Here is a 20,900-nt window from a genome sequence, read left to right on the forward strand (position 1 = left end):
ATATTTTACTAATGTGTGCAGTTACTAGTATAACTGCACACATAACTTGGGTTTTTCCCCTCAGAAACAAGTAAGTCAGCTAAATGTATTTAGATTATGAAAATTAAAAGTACTCATTGTGCAGTCATCCAGTTGGCTTGTAGTGAAGTCCGCTGGCCAAGTCAAAATGAGTCTACACTCTAGTGTTTCACTTAACTATATTCACTTGCTAAAGGTGCTTTTGACACAGATATTTACCACCAGTGCATTCCTTGTAACTCAGAAAACATGCATACACAGTTATTGAACATATTACAACCATTGTTCTTACCTGTAAGGGGAGATAGAAAGAAATGAAGCAGACACAGTGTTGCTGGCTTCAAGTCCAAAGTGTATTGAACGAGCTGCAAGCAACACCACCAGCACCCGGAGCTTCTAGCCCATCCACTGGCAAAGGTTTGCTGGGTGAGGCAAAAGCCTTGATTTCCAGCAGTCTGCCAGCAAATGAGCACCTTCAGGCACTGGCGGTCAAGGGTTCATCTGCACACACTATGATACAGAGCTGGTTGAAAATCAGCAACATCTTGCTTTAAGAACGGTACTTGAGTAAATGTACTTAGTTACATTCCAACACTGCAGTTGTATTTACATAAGATATCCAAGCCTGAATGGTGTTCAGTGGATCTGTGATGCAGAGTATTTATGGTTCTGGGTTTTTTTTCTTACAGGCTGGAGGGTACAGAGGAAAAGTTCAGGAACAGGGAGAGTCGTCCTGAAGATCTGCAGCTCATCGCCGAGCTTAAGGACATGGTGTCTGAGAGAGAATCTCTAGTCAAGAAACTGGTGGTAGGTAAAGGCTGATGAGGTAATGTGTGTGCAATATACAGCAGGAGGTGTGAAAAGGAAAGTACTCCATCTCTGGTTTATTTTTAGCTTTTAGATGCAGCAGCACAAGTTTTTGTTTTTGACAGATTGGATATACACAACAACTGTTTTCACAGTCCCTCGAGTCTCCCGTCAGCTCACATGGTTTTCTTCCTCCAGGACGATAAGAAGTTCTACCAGCTGGAACTCGTCAACAGGGAGACCAACTTCAACAAAGTGTTCAATGCCAGTCCTAACGTAGGAGTTATCAACCCACTCATTAAGGTAAGGCCCTGACGTCCTGGAACGCACCACACACAGGGGCACTCTGATGAGCCTGTCGATTTATTTTTAATACATAGCAAAGATGATATCCACTCCATCCCATTTCAGATCCATCAGTGCTGATCGATTGGTAGAACAATCAGTACTGACGTTTTATAAAATGGTACCGTTGGCATTAACAACCATAAATCATGATCACAGTAATTTTCAAATATTATCCCCAATCGCTGTTTCAACAAATGAGACCGTTTTGGAGGAGACTGTCAGCTTTGACCCAAGTGTTCCAGGGTGATCTGCTGCACTGTTTTATAAGGCAACAACACAAAGGGAAGGTGTTTTACAGCAAAAGACAGGATTAAGATGTTCCAGTGAAAACTCACAGACTTTACAGCAAGTGGCAGGTGGTAAAAGGGCGATGGAAAATTGGAGAGAAAATTGGGGAAAAAAACAATTTTAACAAGTTTACTGTTTTTAATTCAAGTGAAGCCTCCAAGGACGGTGAAAGAGGAGAAGAACCAACAGGATTAATAGGAAACGTGGTGTTCTTTCAGCACTACGAAAGCGCATTGCATTCACTGGATAAAAAAAAAATTAGACACCTTATCTCATAATTACGAGATCCTGATCTCGTAATTATGAGAAAAGATCTCGTAATTATGAGATCTTTTCTCATAATTACGAGATAAGGATCTCGTAATTATGAGATCAGGAAAGGTGCCACATTAGCCACTGCTTCGCTCAGAACCACACGAAGGGGGGTCGGAACTACTGTAACCAGCTGCCACTCGGGTGGTGCCATCTTGACTATATCCCATATCTTTCTTATAATTTGTAGCCTATATATTGGAAATTACGATGGAGTATTAGGGCCACACTGAAGAAAAAAAATTCGGAGATTTCGAGAATGAAGTCATAACTGAGAAAAAGTCAGAATATTAGGCTACGAGAATAAAGTTGAATTATGAGATTAAAGTCGTTATTTAATGAGATTGAAGTCATAATATTACGAGAATAAAATCGTAGTTTTTTAAGGAAATAACCAACAACAAACAGAATGTCAGATTGTCTTTCATGCCGTTGTAAGTAGCCTACTCAATTAGGTTCGGGAACCGGCACCGTGCCGGTGTTCTGACGATGTGGTTCTGTGTCAGTTGAAATGCGCTGTTTGTGACTCTGGGCCCAGCTCTGCCACTGACCGGCCAGTCTGACATCCGTCATAATACATAAAGAACGTTAGTGAAACACTTAGGCCTCACAGAAACATGCATTCGTTTGGGGACAAGTTAGTGGTCACATTACTCGTTCCACAGGCGAAGGACCCCGGACACATAGCTTACAGTAAATACACCGGTTGTAGGTAACTTTTAACATAGCCTACTTGAGTCTTTGTGACTCTTGACTCTTGTCCCGTAACTAACGCTTGTTAACGCTAATGATATTTTCACACGATTAAGTCACATCCCGTTATTTCCCATTATTTCCTCTGTAAACCTAATGTTACAGCAGCCTACATGCAGCATGCTGTGTCAATAAATCAGCTCAGACAATGTTAGAAATGTAATATTTAACCTAATAACATCATGCTACATCAGTAATAACGTCAGCTTTAGTCAAATGGCTCTAGCTCTCCCGGTAAATGTCATAAACTCTAGACACATTTTCCCTGTATGTTGACATGATAATGGCCGCGCTTCCCAGATCGCTCTTAGCTTAAGAAGATCTTTCACTAAGAAAGAGTTGTAAAATCGAGCTGACCCACTCTTAACAGTCTTCTTAGCCACCAAACGCTCACGGATCCAGCCGCGGCAGGCACATTAATATTACACTGAGCAAGGAGATGTTAAAACAGTGCACACCGTATATATTTTGATCCATTTTATACTTCAGATTTATATTGTTTGGCATTAATTGGTGACAGAAAAGAACGAATTTCATTCTGCAGGGAAACGCGTGTCCTTATTGTGCATATTGAATCTTGAATCTATGTTTTATGAAGACCCTTGTGTGCGCTCAGAGCTGTGGCACAAGTTACGCACCGAAATCTGACGGGAAAAAAAAAATAATAAGATGAAAAGTAAGTAGGCTGTGTGTGACTAGCCTATGCGCTGATGAAGTGGTGGGTGATCGATGTGCCTGACATCAATTGATTTAGTTTCAGCACCACGGTAGTGGCCAGCTCGTGTTAAGAGTTTCTTAACAGACTGCAGTTATTTTTATGTTATGTAATCTTTATTCACACTGTATTTATTAATTAAAACAACGTATGTCATGTATTGTAGCTTAATTCCTACATGAATATGACAGTGTCAGGGCTTAAAGTGAAAAATGTGTCAATCATTCTCCATCTATAATTTTGCGCCCTACTTGAGCCATGCCCACCTCTATTTATTTTTCACCCCTCTCTCCAATTCTGCAGGTTTAATATATTTTGCTTCCATCTCTCTGCCCTGCTCTACTGTACTTCAACGCTACTTAGCTCTCTCTCTACTCTACCAGTAGACTACCACATCCACCTGTTGCACAAAACGCACACAGCAGTGTTTCCCCTAGGATGGAGTTGTAGCAGCGGAGGTGAAGCACACGCATGAAAAATAATTTTCACATGCGTGAAAGTTTTTTGTATGCTTGCAAAGCACAGCCTTCTGGGATGTTTCTATGTATCTACTGGCACCAGAAGGGCTCTTTAGGACTAAGTACATACAGTACATGTGTGCACAGTATGAGCAGGTGAAATGTCTGTCTAGCTTACATATGAGGTGTCTCAAGATTTAGGAACATACAATTGTATTGAATATAATAAAAGTAAAAAGTCACTTGACATGCTGCTGTTTTGTGCTATGACCTATTTAAATGTTGGAAGTTGTTACTTACGTGACACCGCCTGAACGCAACACAAGCTCAGCACGAGTGCTGTGCTGCGCTGCCTTATCTCGTAATTATGAGATCTTTTCTCGTAATTATGAGAAAAGATCTCATAATTACGAGATCAGGATCTCATAATTACGAGATCAGGTGTCTAATTTTTTTTTTATCCAGTGAATGCAATGCGCTTCCGTACAGCACCACTGGTATGAAATGGAAGCTAATAGTTGTACCTGCCAAGGTCTCATTTCTTCACAGCATTTAATCCAAGGTGTCACAGTTCAAAATGTGATCCTGAATTCAATGCATTGCCAAAATACATCACGTGATTCACTAGATTTTTCTGTTTGTTGAAGTAAAATAGAATTGAAGTGAATCTCTTGAAACGAAATGACCTAAACTGTTTGAAAACTGTGTGTTCAAGCAGGATCCCATTGCTCATAATGAGAGGCTGTTTGAAAATTTAAAGCTCCCAGTGCTCCTGGAAAACACAATATGTCATTCTTCACAGTATGTCTGAGTCGAATGGACCCTGCTGCATGATCAGTATATAACTGTTGACACCATCTCTCAGGTTCTATAACTTCCAGTGTTTTCGTTCTTGTGACATGTGTTTCTTCCCACATATTTGAATATGTGTTGTGTGTCCACCGTGTGTGTGTGAGTTCTCCACCCGATTCGATTGTTCTTCCTTCTTGACTTTTTCTCCAGCTCTCCTTTGCTTTCCAAGCCATTTTGTTAGTGTGAGATGTTTCCTGCTTTGACACATCTCTCCTCATCTGAACTTCCATTCTGCTCAGAGCGACTGCTGGTTTAAGACTGAGTGATGCCAGTCTTCAGATTGATCCATTCACTCGATCAGCATTTAAATAGGATCGAGTTAGCACGCTGCTCTTTTCCTGTCTCTCACTGGATGGACTGTTAAGACCTCTAGGGCTCTCCCTGTACTCCATTTTCCCTCTTTTTCCCCTCCATTTCTTCTTATCTTTTATTATGATTTTGTTTCAGACTTCCCTTTTGCTCCTTTTTTGACCCCCATGCCCCTCCTTTTCTTTTTTTCTGTGTAGCAAAAGAAAAAGAATGAGAAAACAGCAGCCAGCAGATTCAGCAGCTCTCCTAGTGTCAGGGCTCTGGAGGCAGCAGGTATGGGCGTGGGTGTGGCGGGTTCAGGAAGTGGGCAGCCCCCACAGCCCCCACCCCCGCCCCCAGCCCAGCCAAGCCGCCTAGAGCCCATCCCCAACTCCCCCCTTCACCATCTTGAACTCAACTCCAACAAACCTCTTCCCCCGCCGACCCCTCCCACCGAACCCAAGAAATTCATGAGGTGAGACCTTTTCAGCCCCGACGGGCAGCAGCTGGTCAGTCCACGCATCAATCATCCAATCACAGACCTCAGGTTAATTGGAAACTCCTGCTGGTTAAAAGCACTTTTAATGAGTTGACTCATAGCCTGAGTCAGACCTTGAATGTAGAGACTGTATTTTAGGCCTTTTGTTCTTTGACAAAAGCCTTTAAAAAACACCAGAGCTCTGTTGTTTCTGGCTTTGAAAAGGTACAGTGGCATAATAACTGGTGTTTTACATTTTCATCCCTTCCAGCCAAGTCTGGCCTTTTCATAAACCACAAGGAGCATGAAATCATTGCCATGTCAAGCTTCAGAGTGTAAAATAGAAGTCAGAGCAAATGCTCCAATGTGATGTAAAAAGCCTAGCTACCTTAAGTTCTGTTGTTAGGTCTGTCAAGCTTTGTATTCTTGTACAATAGACCAAATTACTGTGACGTCACGCTAACATCAATCACTTCCAGGCTGATAACTCAACTGCGGAGATTGACAAACTTATTTCTTTTGTCATTTTTAGCTTTAACTTTATTGTTTAAAGTTAGCGGTAGTCTCTGCTGTGCTCATTCTATGTACTGTGTTGCTTGCTAGAGTCTTTGATAAACCAATTCTCTGGGCACAGAAGCTAAGCAGTTAGCCTACTAATGCGGATGAGGGCTGCAACAAAATGTATTTTAGCCACCTAAAAAAAAAACAATCAATCAATCAATCAAAGTGTATGCTATATTTTAAACGTTTTCCCTGCTTTACCATTAACACTGATTGATAGAGGAAACAGTAGACCAGCAACTCCCGTGTTCTGCAAAGTAAAATTGGTGGTTTTGAGATAACAGCTTCAGTTCCCTGCCGGAGAGGGCTGTCTGACAGCAAGGTAAAGAAGATATTCTAAATACAGTGTACACTTAAACTGATATTGATTTTTGTTTAGGTAGGCCTTTGTTTAGGTGACCAAAAACTAACCAGCTGGGGCAGTTTTTGCCCATTTAATGTGCCTGACGCTGGGGTTTTCTACCCAGAAGCTATTCTAAAAAATAGACAAGCATTGCGATATGGTCTATGCAGCTTACAGTATTGATGGCAGGTTTTCCACCTGAAATTCTTAGTCATTTTTTAATGGTTTCAGCCTGTAGTAGACAAACATGCTTCGATTTTGCTAGCAGCTGTTGTTAGCAGAGTTTATTAGCTGTAGTTAGCTAGCTAGCCAAGCTAACGTCAGTGCCATGAATGGTTAATAATGTTGTCTTCATCTTCATTTCCCCGTCACAGAGCTGTCTGACAGCAATGTAAAGTGGTGAAGATATTCTAAATATAGTGTACATCAAAAGTGATATCGATTTTTTATTTTAGGTGGGCAAAATCTAACCAACTGAGGCAGCTTTTGCTCAGCGCCATTTTATGTGTCTGACGCGGGGTTTTCTACCCAGAAGCTGTTCCAAAAATAAACAAACATTGAGATTCAGTCTATATTTACCTTACAATATCGATGGCAGACTTTCCACCTGAAATTCTTACCAATTTTGAAATGGTTTTAGTAGACAAAAACGCTTCAGTTTTGCTGGCTTAAATGACAACTGTTGCTAGCAGAGTTTATTAGCTGTAGCTGGCTAGCTAACTAAGCTAACGTCAGCTGCATGAATTGGTTGAAAATGTTGTCTCCATCTGACTGGTTTTAAAACAAAACCTGTTAGGAGGTCTTAAACATGCATTTGATGGCTACATACTATAAATGATATTGTGTTAATAGATTGAGGCTAACGCTAACATGTCTGAGGCAAAGCTGTAAATAAAGAAACAGCGATGTTTTGTAGTCTAGTCACTCCTTCTATTGTAAGTATGATAAAGAAATGGCTTTTGGGAGAAGGACTAAGCAATGTGTTTGATAAATATTACACTTTCTCAGGTAACGACATTAGCTGTGGTTTCGGGAATATAAACTTCCCCAAATCCACTGCAGCTGCTAATGTTAGCTTATTGTAGCATTCAGGGCCAGCAGGAAATACTACACAGTGGATGTGCTAGTCATGAACAGAGTTTTTTATGCTTAACTCCATAAAATAATGAAGTATGAAATGCCTTGTCTCAGGAAGTACCACTGCATTACGACCGTAGGTAAGAAAGATAACCAGCCAGACATGCGAACCTGAGCAGATAAACAAATTGTTTAATGCATTCTTCACAGTTTTATGCTCTTTTGGTTTTGGAAAGGGTAGAAATAAAAGAAACCAGCATCCAAACTACACTTGGAGTATTACTCACTATGATTGGACGATTGTGATTAAAACAGACTGGTGAATGACTGATCCTCATTTCAGATTAAAGGACACAATTGCATGTTTCCTGTAGCACATTTGAACTGAGAGACATCAGCAGCATCACAGGTGTTTTAATAACAGTGCTGAATATGTAGCGACTAACATGATAAGCAGAATATTAACACAAGAGTCCCAGCTGAAGCTTCAGAGAATGGCCTTGGAATGCAAAAGGGGCATGTTTTTTTATTTTTTGTCCTCTCCACGTGTCCGTCAGTCTGAACATGTTAACCGTGTGCATGCCGACAGGGTTCCCTCCTCTGTTCAGGAAGTTATAAAACTTGCTGTTTATGTCTGTCGTGGCTTTCTGTTGTGCATTGTGTCATTTTGTGGTTCTTCATTCTCTCATCTTCATCTGAATTTCAGCATGTTGCACATGCTGCACTTTTTCTCCTCAACTCGAAATGGGATTTTGTACAAAGTGAACAAAACTATTTTGTTAACATGAGTTTATAATGAAGTAGATATTGTCTTTTGCTATCATGAACTGTCCCCTCTGTGTGTGGTGGTGTTTTATTTTGAAAATGGCTTTACCTCTCAACTCTGTGGTCCAATAAATGCTTCTCTTGTTTCTCGATGATGGCTGTGGTTGGTCGCTGTGGTGTGAACTGATATGATGATGAATTATGTAACATGCTTCTCACATGAATACATGCAGTCTGTGTATCGCATGCCAAGAAACTGTGTTTTTAGGCGCTGGTATGTAGGTTTACAGCATGTGTGAGCGTGTGTGTGTGTGTGTGTGTGTGTGTGTGTGTGTGTGTGTGCGTGTGTGAGCATGTTTTGGTTATTTTTAATCTGTCTTACTGCATGTTTTAGCTGCTGTTTATGTAAAGAATGAGATGTGGTGGCTGCTTTGCAAAAGCTTTGGGACAAACCTGTTATTATGGGAAGGCAGGAGCACCAGCAGCTTAAACACACACACACACACACACACACACACACACACACAACAGAGCCAAGCAATGACAGTATGAGGTCAGATATTATAGATCTGCTTTGAAATGTTTTCAGACTCCATTAAATGATTCGTCTCTGCGCTCCCTGCACACTCTTTGTTCTTGACAAACATTTGTAGTTAGACTGATCTCTCTGCCTCGACTGCAATACTGAGCAGCAATTTGTAAATTTGACCCCTTTAAATCATTGGGCCCTTTCGGTATTTATATCTTTAAGAGGACTTGTATTATACAGCAGACCTCATCTAAGTGAACTTTTAACATGAGTCTGAACAAGAATATTTCAGTTTCTCAATGAATACTGAACAGTGAGTCAAACAGGGAAATTAATATGTAGAATAGTTTTTCATTCCCAACCTGAAAGTACGCTGTTACACCAACCACAGACTGCTGTAGCAAAGCTCAGGCAGCAGATTTAAACAAGTTATCCTCTTATTACCTCCTCTTATTGTGTTTTTTGTTTCAACAATAATGAATAAGATGAAAAACACTAACTTAATTTGCAGTGGTCCAGGTAGCAGTTTTCTGCCTGGGACATACACAAATGTCCAAACACTTATAAATTATAAAGCTCGCTGTAACTGACATTTAGTCAATTAGGACTGATGAGACCATGATAGATGTAGAGGAGAGAGGAAACCTAGGCTGTTAAAATGTTTAGATTTTGCTCATTTTAATCATCAAACCTCAAACACTATATGTGTATCCCTTGTGTTGCGTACAGTGTGGTTTATACAGTCATGGTTCCCACAGACTACAGGGTGAATGAAACTGTATAAAAACATTTCCACTGATTACGGAAAATGCAGATTGAAACATGAGTTTTAAACACCTGTATTATTCCAGGAATCAGACCAAAAACAACATGCACAACTATAAAGTTGCAGCTTTAAAGGAACACTCTGAGCTTTTTGTAGGTCATCCTCTTCATAGGTCATGTGCTACAAATAGTTTACAGTCTTCTTTCTGTCTCTTAACATAGATGTTAAGAGACAGAAAGCCAACATAATTATCTTAAGTCATGCAATGAGAAATTGTCGCAGCTTTAAAGTCCGACTGAAATAACATTTAGTCAAAAATTATGTTAACATGTTTTTTATTATTAAAAGGAAGAAAGAATTATCATTTTGTCTCAGCCGGCTAGAGGGAGTGTATCGTTGTCTGTGTGTGATTGACAACAGCTGGCAGTCTGTGCCGATGTTACAGCGTAGGGAACCAGAGAATGTCAGTGTTACATTGCAGGGAACCAGAGAGTGTTGGTGTTATACTGTAGGGAACCAGAGAGTGTCGGTTTTACACTGTAGGGAACCAGCGAGTGTTGGTGTTACACCGTAGGGAACCAGAGAGTGTTGGTGTTACGCCGTAGGGAACCAGAGAGTGTCACTGTTACACTGTAGAGAACCTGAGAGTGCCGCTGTTACACTGTAGGGAACAAGAGAGTGCAGGTGTTACACTGCAGGGAACCAGAGAGTGTTGGTGTTACACTGTAGGGAACCAGGGAGTGTTGGTGTTACACCATAGGGAACCATAGAGTGCAGGTGTTAAACTGTAGGGAATGAGAGAATGTGGGTGTTAAACTGTAGGGAACCAGAGTGTGGCAGTGTTACACTGTAGTAAATCAGAAAGTGCCGGTCTTACACTGTAGGAAACCTGAGAAATTTGGTGTAACACTGCAGGGAACAAGGGAGCCCCAGTGTTACACCGTTGGGAGAACGAGAGTGTGCTGGTTTTACACTGTAGAGAATGAAAGAATGCCAGTGTTACTGCATAGGGAACCAGAGAGTGTTGATGTTGCACCACAGGGAACCAGAGAGTGCAGGTGTTAAACTGTAGGGATTTAAAGAGTGTGGGTGTTAAACTGTAGGGAACCAGAGTGTGGCAGTGTTACACTGTAGGGAGTCAGAGAGTGCCAGTCTTACACTGTAGGGAACCTGAGAAATTTGATGTTAGAAAATGAAAGAATGCCAGTGTCACACCGTAGGGAACGAAACAGTGCAGCTGTTACACTGTAGGGAACGAGAGAGTTCCAGTGTTACACCATAAGGAATGAGAGAGTATCGTTGTTATACTATTGGGAACAACACAGTGTTGTTGTTGCACTGTAGGTAACAAGAGTGTGTAGGTGTTACAACATAGGGAACCAGAGAGTGTCAGTGTTACACTGTATGGAGAACGAGAGAGCACCAGTGTTATACCCAGTATTACACCATAGGGAACCATAGCCTACATGTCATGGGCAGACAGCATGTTGTCAGTGGTATTGAAGAGTAGGACCACACCAGCATCTCACCAACCTAAGTGATATTTGCAGGCTCTTTAATGTGCTGCAGCTAATTTACTATCTAACCTGCACACTGACATTAATGGTGCACTTTTCCCCAGTGAATGTTTGTTTGTTTGTTTGTTTGTTAGCTTGTTCAACAAGCTCAGATGCAGAACAAAATGGGATCATGTTTGTAAGCTAGATAAGAAGATGGCTTGACGGGAGACAGGAAACCTAACCTGGGTTCTTAGTCATTGTCTATGATTCTTGTGTTGTGTAGCAAGTTCATGTCTGGGCCAGTGTAACTGCTTAATGCCAGATTTGATTGGCTGTATCGAAGTAAGGTCTCCATATATGCAGACGGATACCACAACAAAGTTATGGTCAATTAATGCAAAACTAGAGTGGGGCATAAAATTAAACCAATAATGTAAATTCCTTCTTTTTGTTTTTTTTTCCCTCAAAGAAGAATATAGAACATGTGATCTTTCAGAGCAGATATGAAGGCTGTAGCAGCAAAAATACACAGTTGAATTTCAGTTGGACCTTAATGCTGAATAGTAATTGCAAACAAAATGGCAGTCATTCAAATTTGAACACAAATAACACACTAGGTGAAATGTTTCTGTACTAATCCTGATGGGTCTGTTGGGTCAGACAAACATAGGCAGTGTAACCTGTAGGATTGTATTACATCACATTATCATCACCTCTCCTTTGATGCTCTCTTCTTGTCATCTCTCTCCTCTTCTTGTTTTTTCCTCTGATCGTGATTCATCATCTTATCCTCTGCCAATCTCTTTTCATGCCTTCTCCATCACATTTCCTTCCCAATGTCCCTCAAATCAACATCAAAACACCTCTGCTCACATTTTCATTCACTTCTCTTCTTGCATTGGCCATCATCACAAACTACAGTTTCTGTATCTACCTAAAATGATAGCCAAAAAACATTTGATGAGATGAATGTTGTTTTTTACTTCCTAATGCCCAGACGCAGTAGATAACACATACATGCTCTTCATAAACTTTTATTTCATGAGTATTTTATATCAGTTTAACTAATATGGATATAATCACTCATTGTTTTTAATAGATATGAACACTTTTGCCATTTTGCTGTTGTTCTGGCCAAACTTACCCTCATGGATCAATAAAGTTTCTTCTTATCTTGCTCAAACATTCAGATTAGACCACCTCCTGTTGTCGGCATTAAAAGACAGAAAGATATTATCATTGAGAGAGATTCCGCTAATGCTATTTTCTAGTGGATGGCTATTGTTGTATGGAAATGACTGTATATATTACAATTAATCTTTTATGAACTGAAGACAGAACCCTTTGATTCTGAATTTGGGACCATGTACAGTATAAACACGATTCATCATGCTGCACAAATACAAGAGAAGCTTTATGGAAAGTAATTGACGCCTTCAAGCTTAGGAAACAACAACCAAAAAAAATGACCCCCGCCCCCACTGCCCCAAAATTTAAATATTACCCTGGGGTTATGGGACTGTTTGTTTACGAAGAAGCCAATTAAGAAAGCAGAAGAAGCTCCAATAGGTGTTTGTTTTGATAGATGCAAACACTCAGCCTAATTAGTTCAAACTTTAAAGAACAACATGTTTTCCCTCTAAGGACATGAGTCAGGAAGGAGCAACAGCTCCGTCTGGTCGTGCAGATACCACCGGTGATTGACATTTTACTGTAAAAAAAAAACAAAACACTATACTTGAAATAGTTTATGAGGTTTGATCGAGGTTGTGCAGTAAGATAATGTATTAGATGTACACACGCAGTTTCTTTTTTATGCTAAAACATTGTTAGGCCTATTACATGCCAAGGGTGGTGCAGGAAGTATTCAGATCTTTAACTTAAGTAAAAGTACTAATGATGTGCTGTAAAAATACTCTATTTTAAGTGAAAAAAGTAAATGTATGAACATTTAATATGGAAAATGTCAATAGGTATGAGAGTATTAAAAGTAAAAGTACTCAGTGCATTGTATAAAACTTGAACTAATTTTTATTTAGTCAAAAAAAATACACAGTTTACTTTTATTTTGTGTACTAACTGCAAAAACTGTTTATTATGACAGAATAAGTGCATACTGTATATAGCTGTAATGTATGGAATTGAGGACATAGCACAGCAGTGTATCCCTACTCTACTCTCTCCCTGGATCTTGACAATGACTTTGCTGCCATCTTTTGGACAAAAAGTGTATTGCACCTTCATTTAAATCATCTTTTAACCTTTCAGATTAGTGTTAAAGACTGTAGCTAGTGATAGTAGAACAACAGACGTCTTAATTGCAAAAAAATGATCAACTCATAGTAGGTTTTATGCCTGGTAAGCTTAAGTATGTTTCAACCTTGCTCCTACCATTCAGTCAGGTGTAAGACTACTGAATCAACCTCTGGCTTCTTCCCTGACTTGTCTCTTTCTGTCTTTATTTTTGTTGTGGTGATTTTTTTTTTTTTTTCCTGTTTGCGCTCTCCGTCCTGAAGCCCTCCTGAAACGAAGGACTCCACCATCGACTCCCCGGACGCCCAGCGCCAGGAGTGGTTCGCTCAATACTTCTCCTTTTGATTGACCACAAACCTGCAAACACAAGGATTCAGCATGTCAACCAAACTTAAAAAATGAAGAAAAAACACAGAAAAAAGAGAAAAAATTATTAAAACTATTTGTTCTTTATTGTCATTGATCGGTTCGGGGATCAGTTCACTTTGAGTTCGGCCAACTGAGACTGTAATTATTGGTTTGAGAATTAATTCTCACAGAGAACTCGATGTCATTCACTTTGGTTAAAAAATAAATAAATTTAAAAAATGTAATGATTATCCACTTCCTGTTGTTGACTGAGGTGAAACTGAATTGAATCCGAACCCTGACCGTCAAATGTCATCACTCTGATCTGATTTGATTGTTTGATTATCTCTGATTGTTTCACTGTGGACGAGTTTCTCTCTTAGTACAGTGACAATGATCATCAGTATGTTTGATGTTAATTTTATTTATTTACTTCCTAACTTATTTTGCAGTTTCTCGGAACTAGAAAAAAATGAGTGGTGCATTATCATGCTGCTAATTGCCATTGTTGGACTACAGTAAGAAATATATATATAAAGAAATATACGGTAGGTTATTGTGCTCTCTCTGTACGTGGGCCCACTGCATACAGCATCTTAGACTAGGAGCGCTGATCTAAGACCAGTTTGCCTCCTCATTTATGGTGACATTTACATGGACCTGATCCTAGATCAGTTACACTGCTCTGATATGCTCCATGAATACAGGCTCTGATTTTAGGACGGCACCATCATGGCAAGTTTGTTACAGCTGCATAGAAGTTTCAGCAGATTTTGGTAGAATATTAAAACCTGTTTGTATGGTTGTCTGTCTCAACACAGATATAATGATGTCTCACCAATTTTAAAAACAAAAATAGCATATTTTATATTTATATTATAATGTGTATGCTTAATAAATAATTATTGTGACATTTACTGGTTTGTTTGTCAGTTATTTGAGTAAATCGGAGGTTCATTGATGACAAAATACATATTACATTACAGTTTATAAATTTAACTATTAAATCTGTCTACCACAGTATTATATAATCTATTTTATTTCTGTTTTTTAACCATTGCACTAGGTTATGTCTTTATGTCTTCGATTCTAATTAGATTTTACTTACGCAATTTTCTTTTTAAGGTATTTGTATGACGCCATTCTACCTTCACTCGTGAACATGACCCCATTTGCAGTGATGCGAGCACTGTGCCGGACCATATGGTGAAAACTGAGCTGAGCTGGAAGGCAAAGCTTGCGATTTACTGGTCCATCTACATCCCAACCCTCACCTATGGTCATGAGCTCTGGGTAGTGACCGAAAGAATGAGTTTGTGGATACAAGCAGCCAAAATGAGTTTCCTCCGTGGGGTGGCTGGGCTCAGCCTTAGAGATAGGGTGAGGAGCTCAGACATCTGGAGGGAGCTCAGAGTAGAGCCGCTGCTCCGTCATGTCGAAAGGGGCCAGTTGAGGTGGCTCAGGCATCTGATCACGATGCCTCCTTGGCGCCTCCCTTTAGAGGTGTTCTGGGCACGTCCCACTGGTAGGAGGCCCCGGGGCAGACCCAGAAAACGTTGGAGGCATTACTTATATCTGGCCTGGGAGCACCTTAGGGTCCCCTGGACAAGCCGGAAAGCATTGCTGAGGAGAGGGACGTCTGGAGTACTTTGCTTGGCCTGCTGCTCCCACGAGATATGAGGTTGAAAATGGATGGATGAGGATTATTTGAGGGAGCCTGAAAACTTAGAATATCGCCAACAACTGCTTCACTGTTATTGCTGTGCATATGACAATAAAGAACTTGAACCACAAACTTGATGCAGAACAAGTTTAAAACGTTCAATACGTGGCCAGTTACAAGTTTTTTTCTCAATATTTTCTCAGAGTAAGCTGAGAATGTGAGAAAGTGCTCACAAGCAGGATACAGTTAAAGTATTCCAGACAAATAAAAACAGCTGATGAGACACAGAAATAGTTTAACTTTTTACAGATGTAAATGTTTCATCATTAATGAACTTCCATACTTCCTCAGCCTGAGCTGTAACTGCTGTCTGTATAATAGCATACTACGATACAGGCAGAATGACGAACAACCTCTTCCTAATTATTTTGGTGAGTGAATCTCTTCTCAGGTTGATTACATTGATAGTGTTTCTCCCAGATGGCTTAGTATGCATTAAAGAGCCACTTGGTCATCAGTCACTGTCTTTACCACAGGTTTGACAAAAAACAAGATAGTTCACACCTTTATCATTTTTAATTTGGCAGTGGTAGTTTGGGCTACTGGAAAACTATACATGGAATATAAAATGTATTGTTTCGAACCCAGACTGAACTGTCTTATTCAAAACAGCTGAAAATACACAATAGGCGCACGAGATGAGACAGTGAAGGGTCATTATGTATACAGTGTGTAAGGACTGAGTACCCCAAAATGCTGTTCTCATTCATGCATATTGTGATATTGTATTTAATGCATCGGTGTCGTTAGAATGAAAAATACCGAACCAAAAGTAGTCTAGTTTGGGGGGGAAAAAAAAAAACTCAGAATAGGTGATGATAAAGAACCAGGCAAGGAAGAGGAGCAGATGAAAACAGTGGCACAGTGTGCTTTGCCTAGCTATTTAATACTTTTTTTTTTTTTTTTTTTTTTTTTTTAAAAGTAACTGGCTTGTTTTATGTCCTAATTGTGTTTGTCTTTTTTTCCCTAAATTGCAGATTTATCTTGCAAACTATTTATGAAGAGGAGGAGCTGGAACAGATTTTTTATTTTTATTTTTTAATATTTATTTTTAATAATTTATTTTATTTTTACTTCCCAAACGTTTTCACAGAATAAACATTATTTGCTGGTAGCTAAGGCAGGCAGACTGCAGTTTTGAAACTGACCAGCAGGGTGCAGTAGCGTTGTGTTAACGTTTAGTAATCAACTCCACATCAGCTGAACCGGAAAATAAATAAACCCTGAATCAGTTCCTGTCCGGGTTGGGGTAAAAATGGCAGCTACGGGAGCCGGGTCTCCCAGCCGGTTGGTCCAGTATGTTATTGTCCGGTCGGATCTGGTTCACAAGCTGTCCTGGCCCCTGGGAGCCGTTATAACTCAGGCCTGTCATGCCGCGACCGCCGCCATCCACCTTCACTACGGAGACCCGGACACCCAGCGGTACCTGGCCGAGCTGGACTCCATGCATAAAGTGGTGCTGGGGGTAAGCGCCACACGTCACGCCAAACTCCATTCAAATATTTGTCATTTTGAATATTTTAGTCAGTTTAGCGCTTATGTCGTGTATTACATTAAATATAATACAAAATTATAAGCTGTTTTGGCAAACTGTTTCATTCGGCATGAATACGTTTTTAAAAGGTTCATATTTAAACCGTTTGCACGAGCTTCCCCTCTTCACTTTATCTAGCCACTTTGGCTAACACGTGTTTAAAGAAGCAGCGTTAAAGCGATTAAAAAACGGATTTTACTATTAAAAACGTTATGTCTGGTGTGTAATATGGATGCCGAATTTAAAAGTGACCCCCTAAAAATATATTAAGGTGTTGAATGGTTTTCTGGCTGGTATAAGTTTGTGCTGACAAGCTAACAATGTATGAAATGACAGAATTTCTAATGAGTATGGTGGTTTCTTGTATGCTATTTCTTCAAAGCAAGATTTAAGTATGTAAATATAAGGCAACTAAATAACAACAATCTTGATTATTATAACGTTACTTATATGAATGTCATATATCAGATAAGCTCCCTCTGTAAAAGATCCCAGCCATGCATTTAGATGATTTAAATTCAATCATTGTATGTGGTTTAGACAGATTTACAGTTTAGTATTAAATCCACAGCAAATATCTTTTTTTCTCACATGGAGCACTTGAATAAAATGTGAAGTAATGTGGGATCTGTGGCTCAGTCTTGGACTACTATAAATGTGTGCATCTGTTTTCCTCCAGGCCCCAGACGAGGCCGCCCTCTCCGGCCTATCAGAGACTCTAACACAGGCCGGTGTGGCCCACAAGCTTTGGATCGAACAACCAGAAAACATCCCCACCTGTTTGGCTCTGAAGCCATGTCCTAAAGAGACTGTCCAGCCGCTGCTGCGCAAGTTCAAACTCTTCAAATGACTGCCTTGAAAGACACTGTCCAGCCAAGCACCGCAATGCATGTCAGTACCTAATTTCATCTATCAGAGGTGAATAAGAGTTATGCGCTTCGTCTCAGTGCAGCCTAAACACCTGCAATGTCCAAGATTAAAGTTTGGTATTACAGGTCATGAACTATAACGTAGCTCTAGAATACTCTCAGTACTACATTTTTCTACCTGTTTCTCAAGTTTTTGACATGATGATTGTATATCTTAACTATCTTTACTATGTCATGTGACTAGCCCAGTGTTCTCACATGCAGGGGCATAGCAGCAAATTCTAGGCCCTATGGATAAGCAGCGTCCGTGGGCCCCCGCCCATCCTCTCTGGATCCACGTCTTTGTCACACACCTTCTGAATTTTTTTTTGCACAAAGTCAGTTTGCTTTTTTTTCTGTTCCTTTCTTTCTTTTCTTTTGTATGACCCTGATTTCCCCCTCTTGGAAAAGACAGTACAGTTTACATTCCCAGCCGGCCACCAACGTTGTTAGATATTGATATATGGTTAAATTCAGGTTGTGACGTTGGGTAACCAAAATACAATGTTAGGACAATGTCTAATGCCAGCCTCAAATTGACGTAGAGTACTGATGATGGATGACGTTGATATTTTTTGGTTTTTAGTGGTATTGTTAAATAACCAAAATCCAACATATTCCAAATGTTTCATGTCAGCGTCATCATGGCATAGAGAAACAAAATTTAGTCATAAGGTATGGAGAACAAAACCCAACATCTTCAAAATGTCAAAATGTGAACATCCACACAACATCATCAGACTTCTGAAATATCGTCAACCTGATTTTCATCCTAACCAAAATCAAACATCTGTCTGACATAAAAGTCCAATCTCTTTGTGATGTCTTACTGATGTCCGGTGCCGGCTGGGTTGGTGCTCCAGCAGCATAAGTGATCACTCACTTGTCTCTAGCTGAGTTCAGAGATGAAACCTAGTGCATGGGTGGATTAAACCATTTTGTACCTTTTTTATTTTGGACCTCAGAGAGCTGCTGCTATTTTTTCATGTAAAGTCCAGCCCTTCTTTGGCACTAGATATTGCAAACAAATCAAACTTTTCAGCCCAGGCTTTTTAAAGGGCCACCTCACACTGGGGCCCTCAGTAATCAGTCCCACTTTCATCCTACTACAGAGCCCCTGCACACATGCACATAAAGCAGTGACTGGAGAACTATATGAGGTTGGTTAGGAAGAGCGGAATAATGTTTCAGATGATATTCGGGCCAATTTTTTAAATAAAATACATACTGTATATATGAACTACATCCTTCTTTCCTCAGTTCTGTTCAGGAGTACTTCACAGTGAAGAATTAGCTCCCAACAGCTAATGATGAATTATTTCATTTTGTAACCACAGACCACAAAGCTGTGAAATATGTCATATTACTGTGGTCTTCTCAGGGCATACAGTTGGTGGTTCAACCGCAGCTTTCTTTGTTAAAAAAAAAACAAACACAACGCCAGAAAACATGACTTATCATAACTGATAAAACTGGTTGATACTCACTAGAGTTTGAACTAGGAGATTGTTTTGCAAGTCACAAGTAAGTCTTAAGTCTTTGCACTCAAGTCCAAGTCCTACACTTAAAGTTTCTAGTCATTAAGAATTCACAATGCTATAATACCATTTTAACTACAGTGTAGTGGCAAAAACTTTCCTTCAGCCCTATTCCAGTTTCCTTTGTTCTCACCACAGGGAGAGGGCAGGTGCAGTGTGTGTCAGACTCACAGCCTTCTTTCCAATAATGATTCCAGAGAGTGTCTAACATTCAAAATTTAATGCAAAAAAACATAACATGATTTCAGTTTCCTTATATTTTAGCTGTAGCGTTTGCAGGTTCCATTCAACCGCACAGCTAATGGCTGTGGTGATGCTGAGGTCAATGACGGTATCTGCTGTCTCCCGCCTTCTCTCCGCCATGCACCATGCACATCAACTTAAAGGACAGCACCCTCACTGCCTCTTGATGGTGCACATATTGCAAACACAAACAGAGAAAAATCAGTAAATTATGTGAATACAAATAAACCTAAACACAGCTTCTACAAACAGGATAATAATATAGATTTATATTTACAAAAACACTTATTTTTAACATTTGTGTTAAAACAAATTTGTTAAAAAAGTTACTTAGCTGTTAAGCTAACGTTAGCTAAGCATTAGCTCTGTAACTATGTTGGCATTAGCCTTGTTTTACCATTTTGTGTGCAACTTCTAACAAAGTTGGAAACTGTTTTTTATATTCTGGTGCTCGGTAACTTAACGCTAGTCCTTCATGGTTCAAACAAAGCGTTAATGATAGTTGATTCAGGAAATGAAGGGAAATAATTAGATTTGTGGAACATTTTTAAAATAACATACTTCTAAATCTTTGTGTGTCAAGTGTTTTCAAGTCCAAGTGAAGTCACGAGTCATTGATGTTACAGTCCAAGTCAAGTTTCAAGTGTTTATTTTGTCAAGTCCAGCCTAAATTCATCGTATTTTTGACTTCAGTCTCACCCAAGTTCAAGTCATGTGACTGAAGTCCACACCTCCAATAGTCACTGTTGTTGACCTTAGCCATAGTCCCAACATGATTCAGCTCACTTTAACATTTCACCGGATTTTCTCTGGGACCCGACAGTGTGGCGATAAACATTTAATACAACTGTTACCTAAGTGACTTCCCGTGTTGTAATTTTCTGTGTTTATGGGGGGGGGGGATAAACACCATTTAGTATAAATCAATGCTCAAAATGCAAAAATGTTCAATAGTGTCTGTATATTGATTGAAATGAAAGACAGCTGCCACTCGCCCGCCGAGGCCCGGCAGATAATTGTGTCCTCGTCCATCTGATTAGATACAGCAGCTGATGTGTTCTCAGAACTCTCCATAGAATCCAGCAGTTCGTGGTATTGTTGTTGCCTGTTTTTCTGTGTAAAGGGGTAAAAATATATCATTTAAACACAAAGTCCTCTCTGGAAATACGAGTTATATTATTTATGCACCTGTGTTTACTTATCTTTTTACCCTGAAAATATAGACTGATATACACTGTAAATACTGTACTAAATATACTTTGGTTATGTTGACCCATACAGCAGAGGTGTGGGCTCCAGTCACACGACTTGGACTCGAGTCAGACATCGATGCACAAATTTGATGAATTTAGAGTCGACTCGACAACACAAAAGACTTGCAACTTTTGGCTTTTAACTCCAACGACTCATGACTTCATTTGGACTTTAGCCTTTTGACTTAAAGGGGGGGGGGCTGGAGCCTATTCCAGCTGACATTTCGAATCCTTGGGAAATGC

At 39.9% G+C, this 20,900-nt stretch overlaps 2 protein-coding genes across 3 annotated transcripts in view; both read left to right on the forward strand.

Moving 5' to 3' along the window:
• The window catches only part of fam184ab (family with sequence similarity 184 member Ab), a 230,106-nt gene extending 215,794 nt beyond the window's left edge, over window positions 1-14,312 (forward strand). Inside the window, exons 19-22 of one of the 2 annotated variants that reach the window (XM_049589644.1) lie at window positions 708-825; window positions 1,024-1,128; window positions 5,058-5,314; window positions 13,374-14,312. In XM_049589644.1, coding sequence (XP_049445601.1) covers window positions 708-825; window positions 1,024-1,128; window positions 5,058-5,314; window positions 13,374-13,455 — 562 coding nt within the window. In that variant the 3' untranslated portion in view covers window positions 13,456-14,312. The remainder of the gene's footprint in view (window positions 1-707; window positions 826-1,023; window positions 1,129-5,057; window positions 5,315-13,373) is intronic. The other variant, XM_049589645.1, reaches the window with a different exon arrangement.
• Window positions 14,313-16,426: 2,114 nt separating this feature from the next.
• Window positions 16,427-17,699, forward strand: ptrhd1 (peptidyl-tRNA hydrolase domain containing 1). Its single transcript, XM_049589997.1, has 2 exons — window positions 16,427-16,646; window positions 17,395-17,699. Exons 1-2 carry the CDS (start codon window positions 16,437-16,439, stop codon window positions 17,563-17,565), a joined length of 381 nt encoding a protein of 126 aa, XP_049445954.1. The 5' UTR covers window positions 16,427-16,436; the 3' UTR covers window positions 17,566-17,699.
• The last annotated feature ends 3,201 nt before the right edge of the window (window positions 17,700-20,900 follow it).

This window comes from Epinephelus fuscoguttatus, linkage group LG11 (assembly GCF_011397635.1).
Source record: "Epinephelus fuscoguttatus linkage group LG11, E.fuscoguttatus.final_Chr_v1".
NCBI classification, from domain to species: Eukaryota; Metazoa; Chordata; class Actinopteri; order Perciformes; family Serranidae; genus Epinephelus; species Epinephelus fuscoguttatus.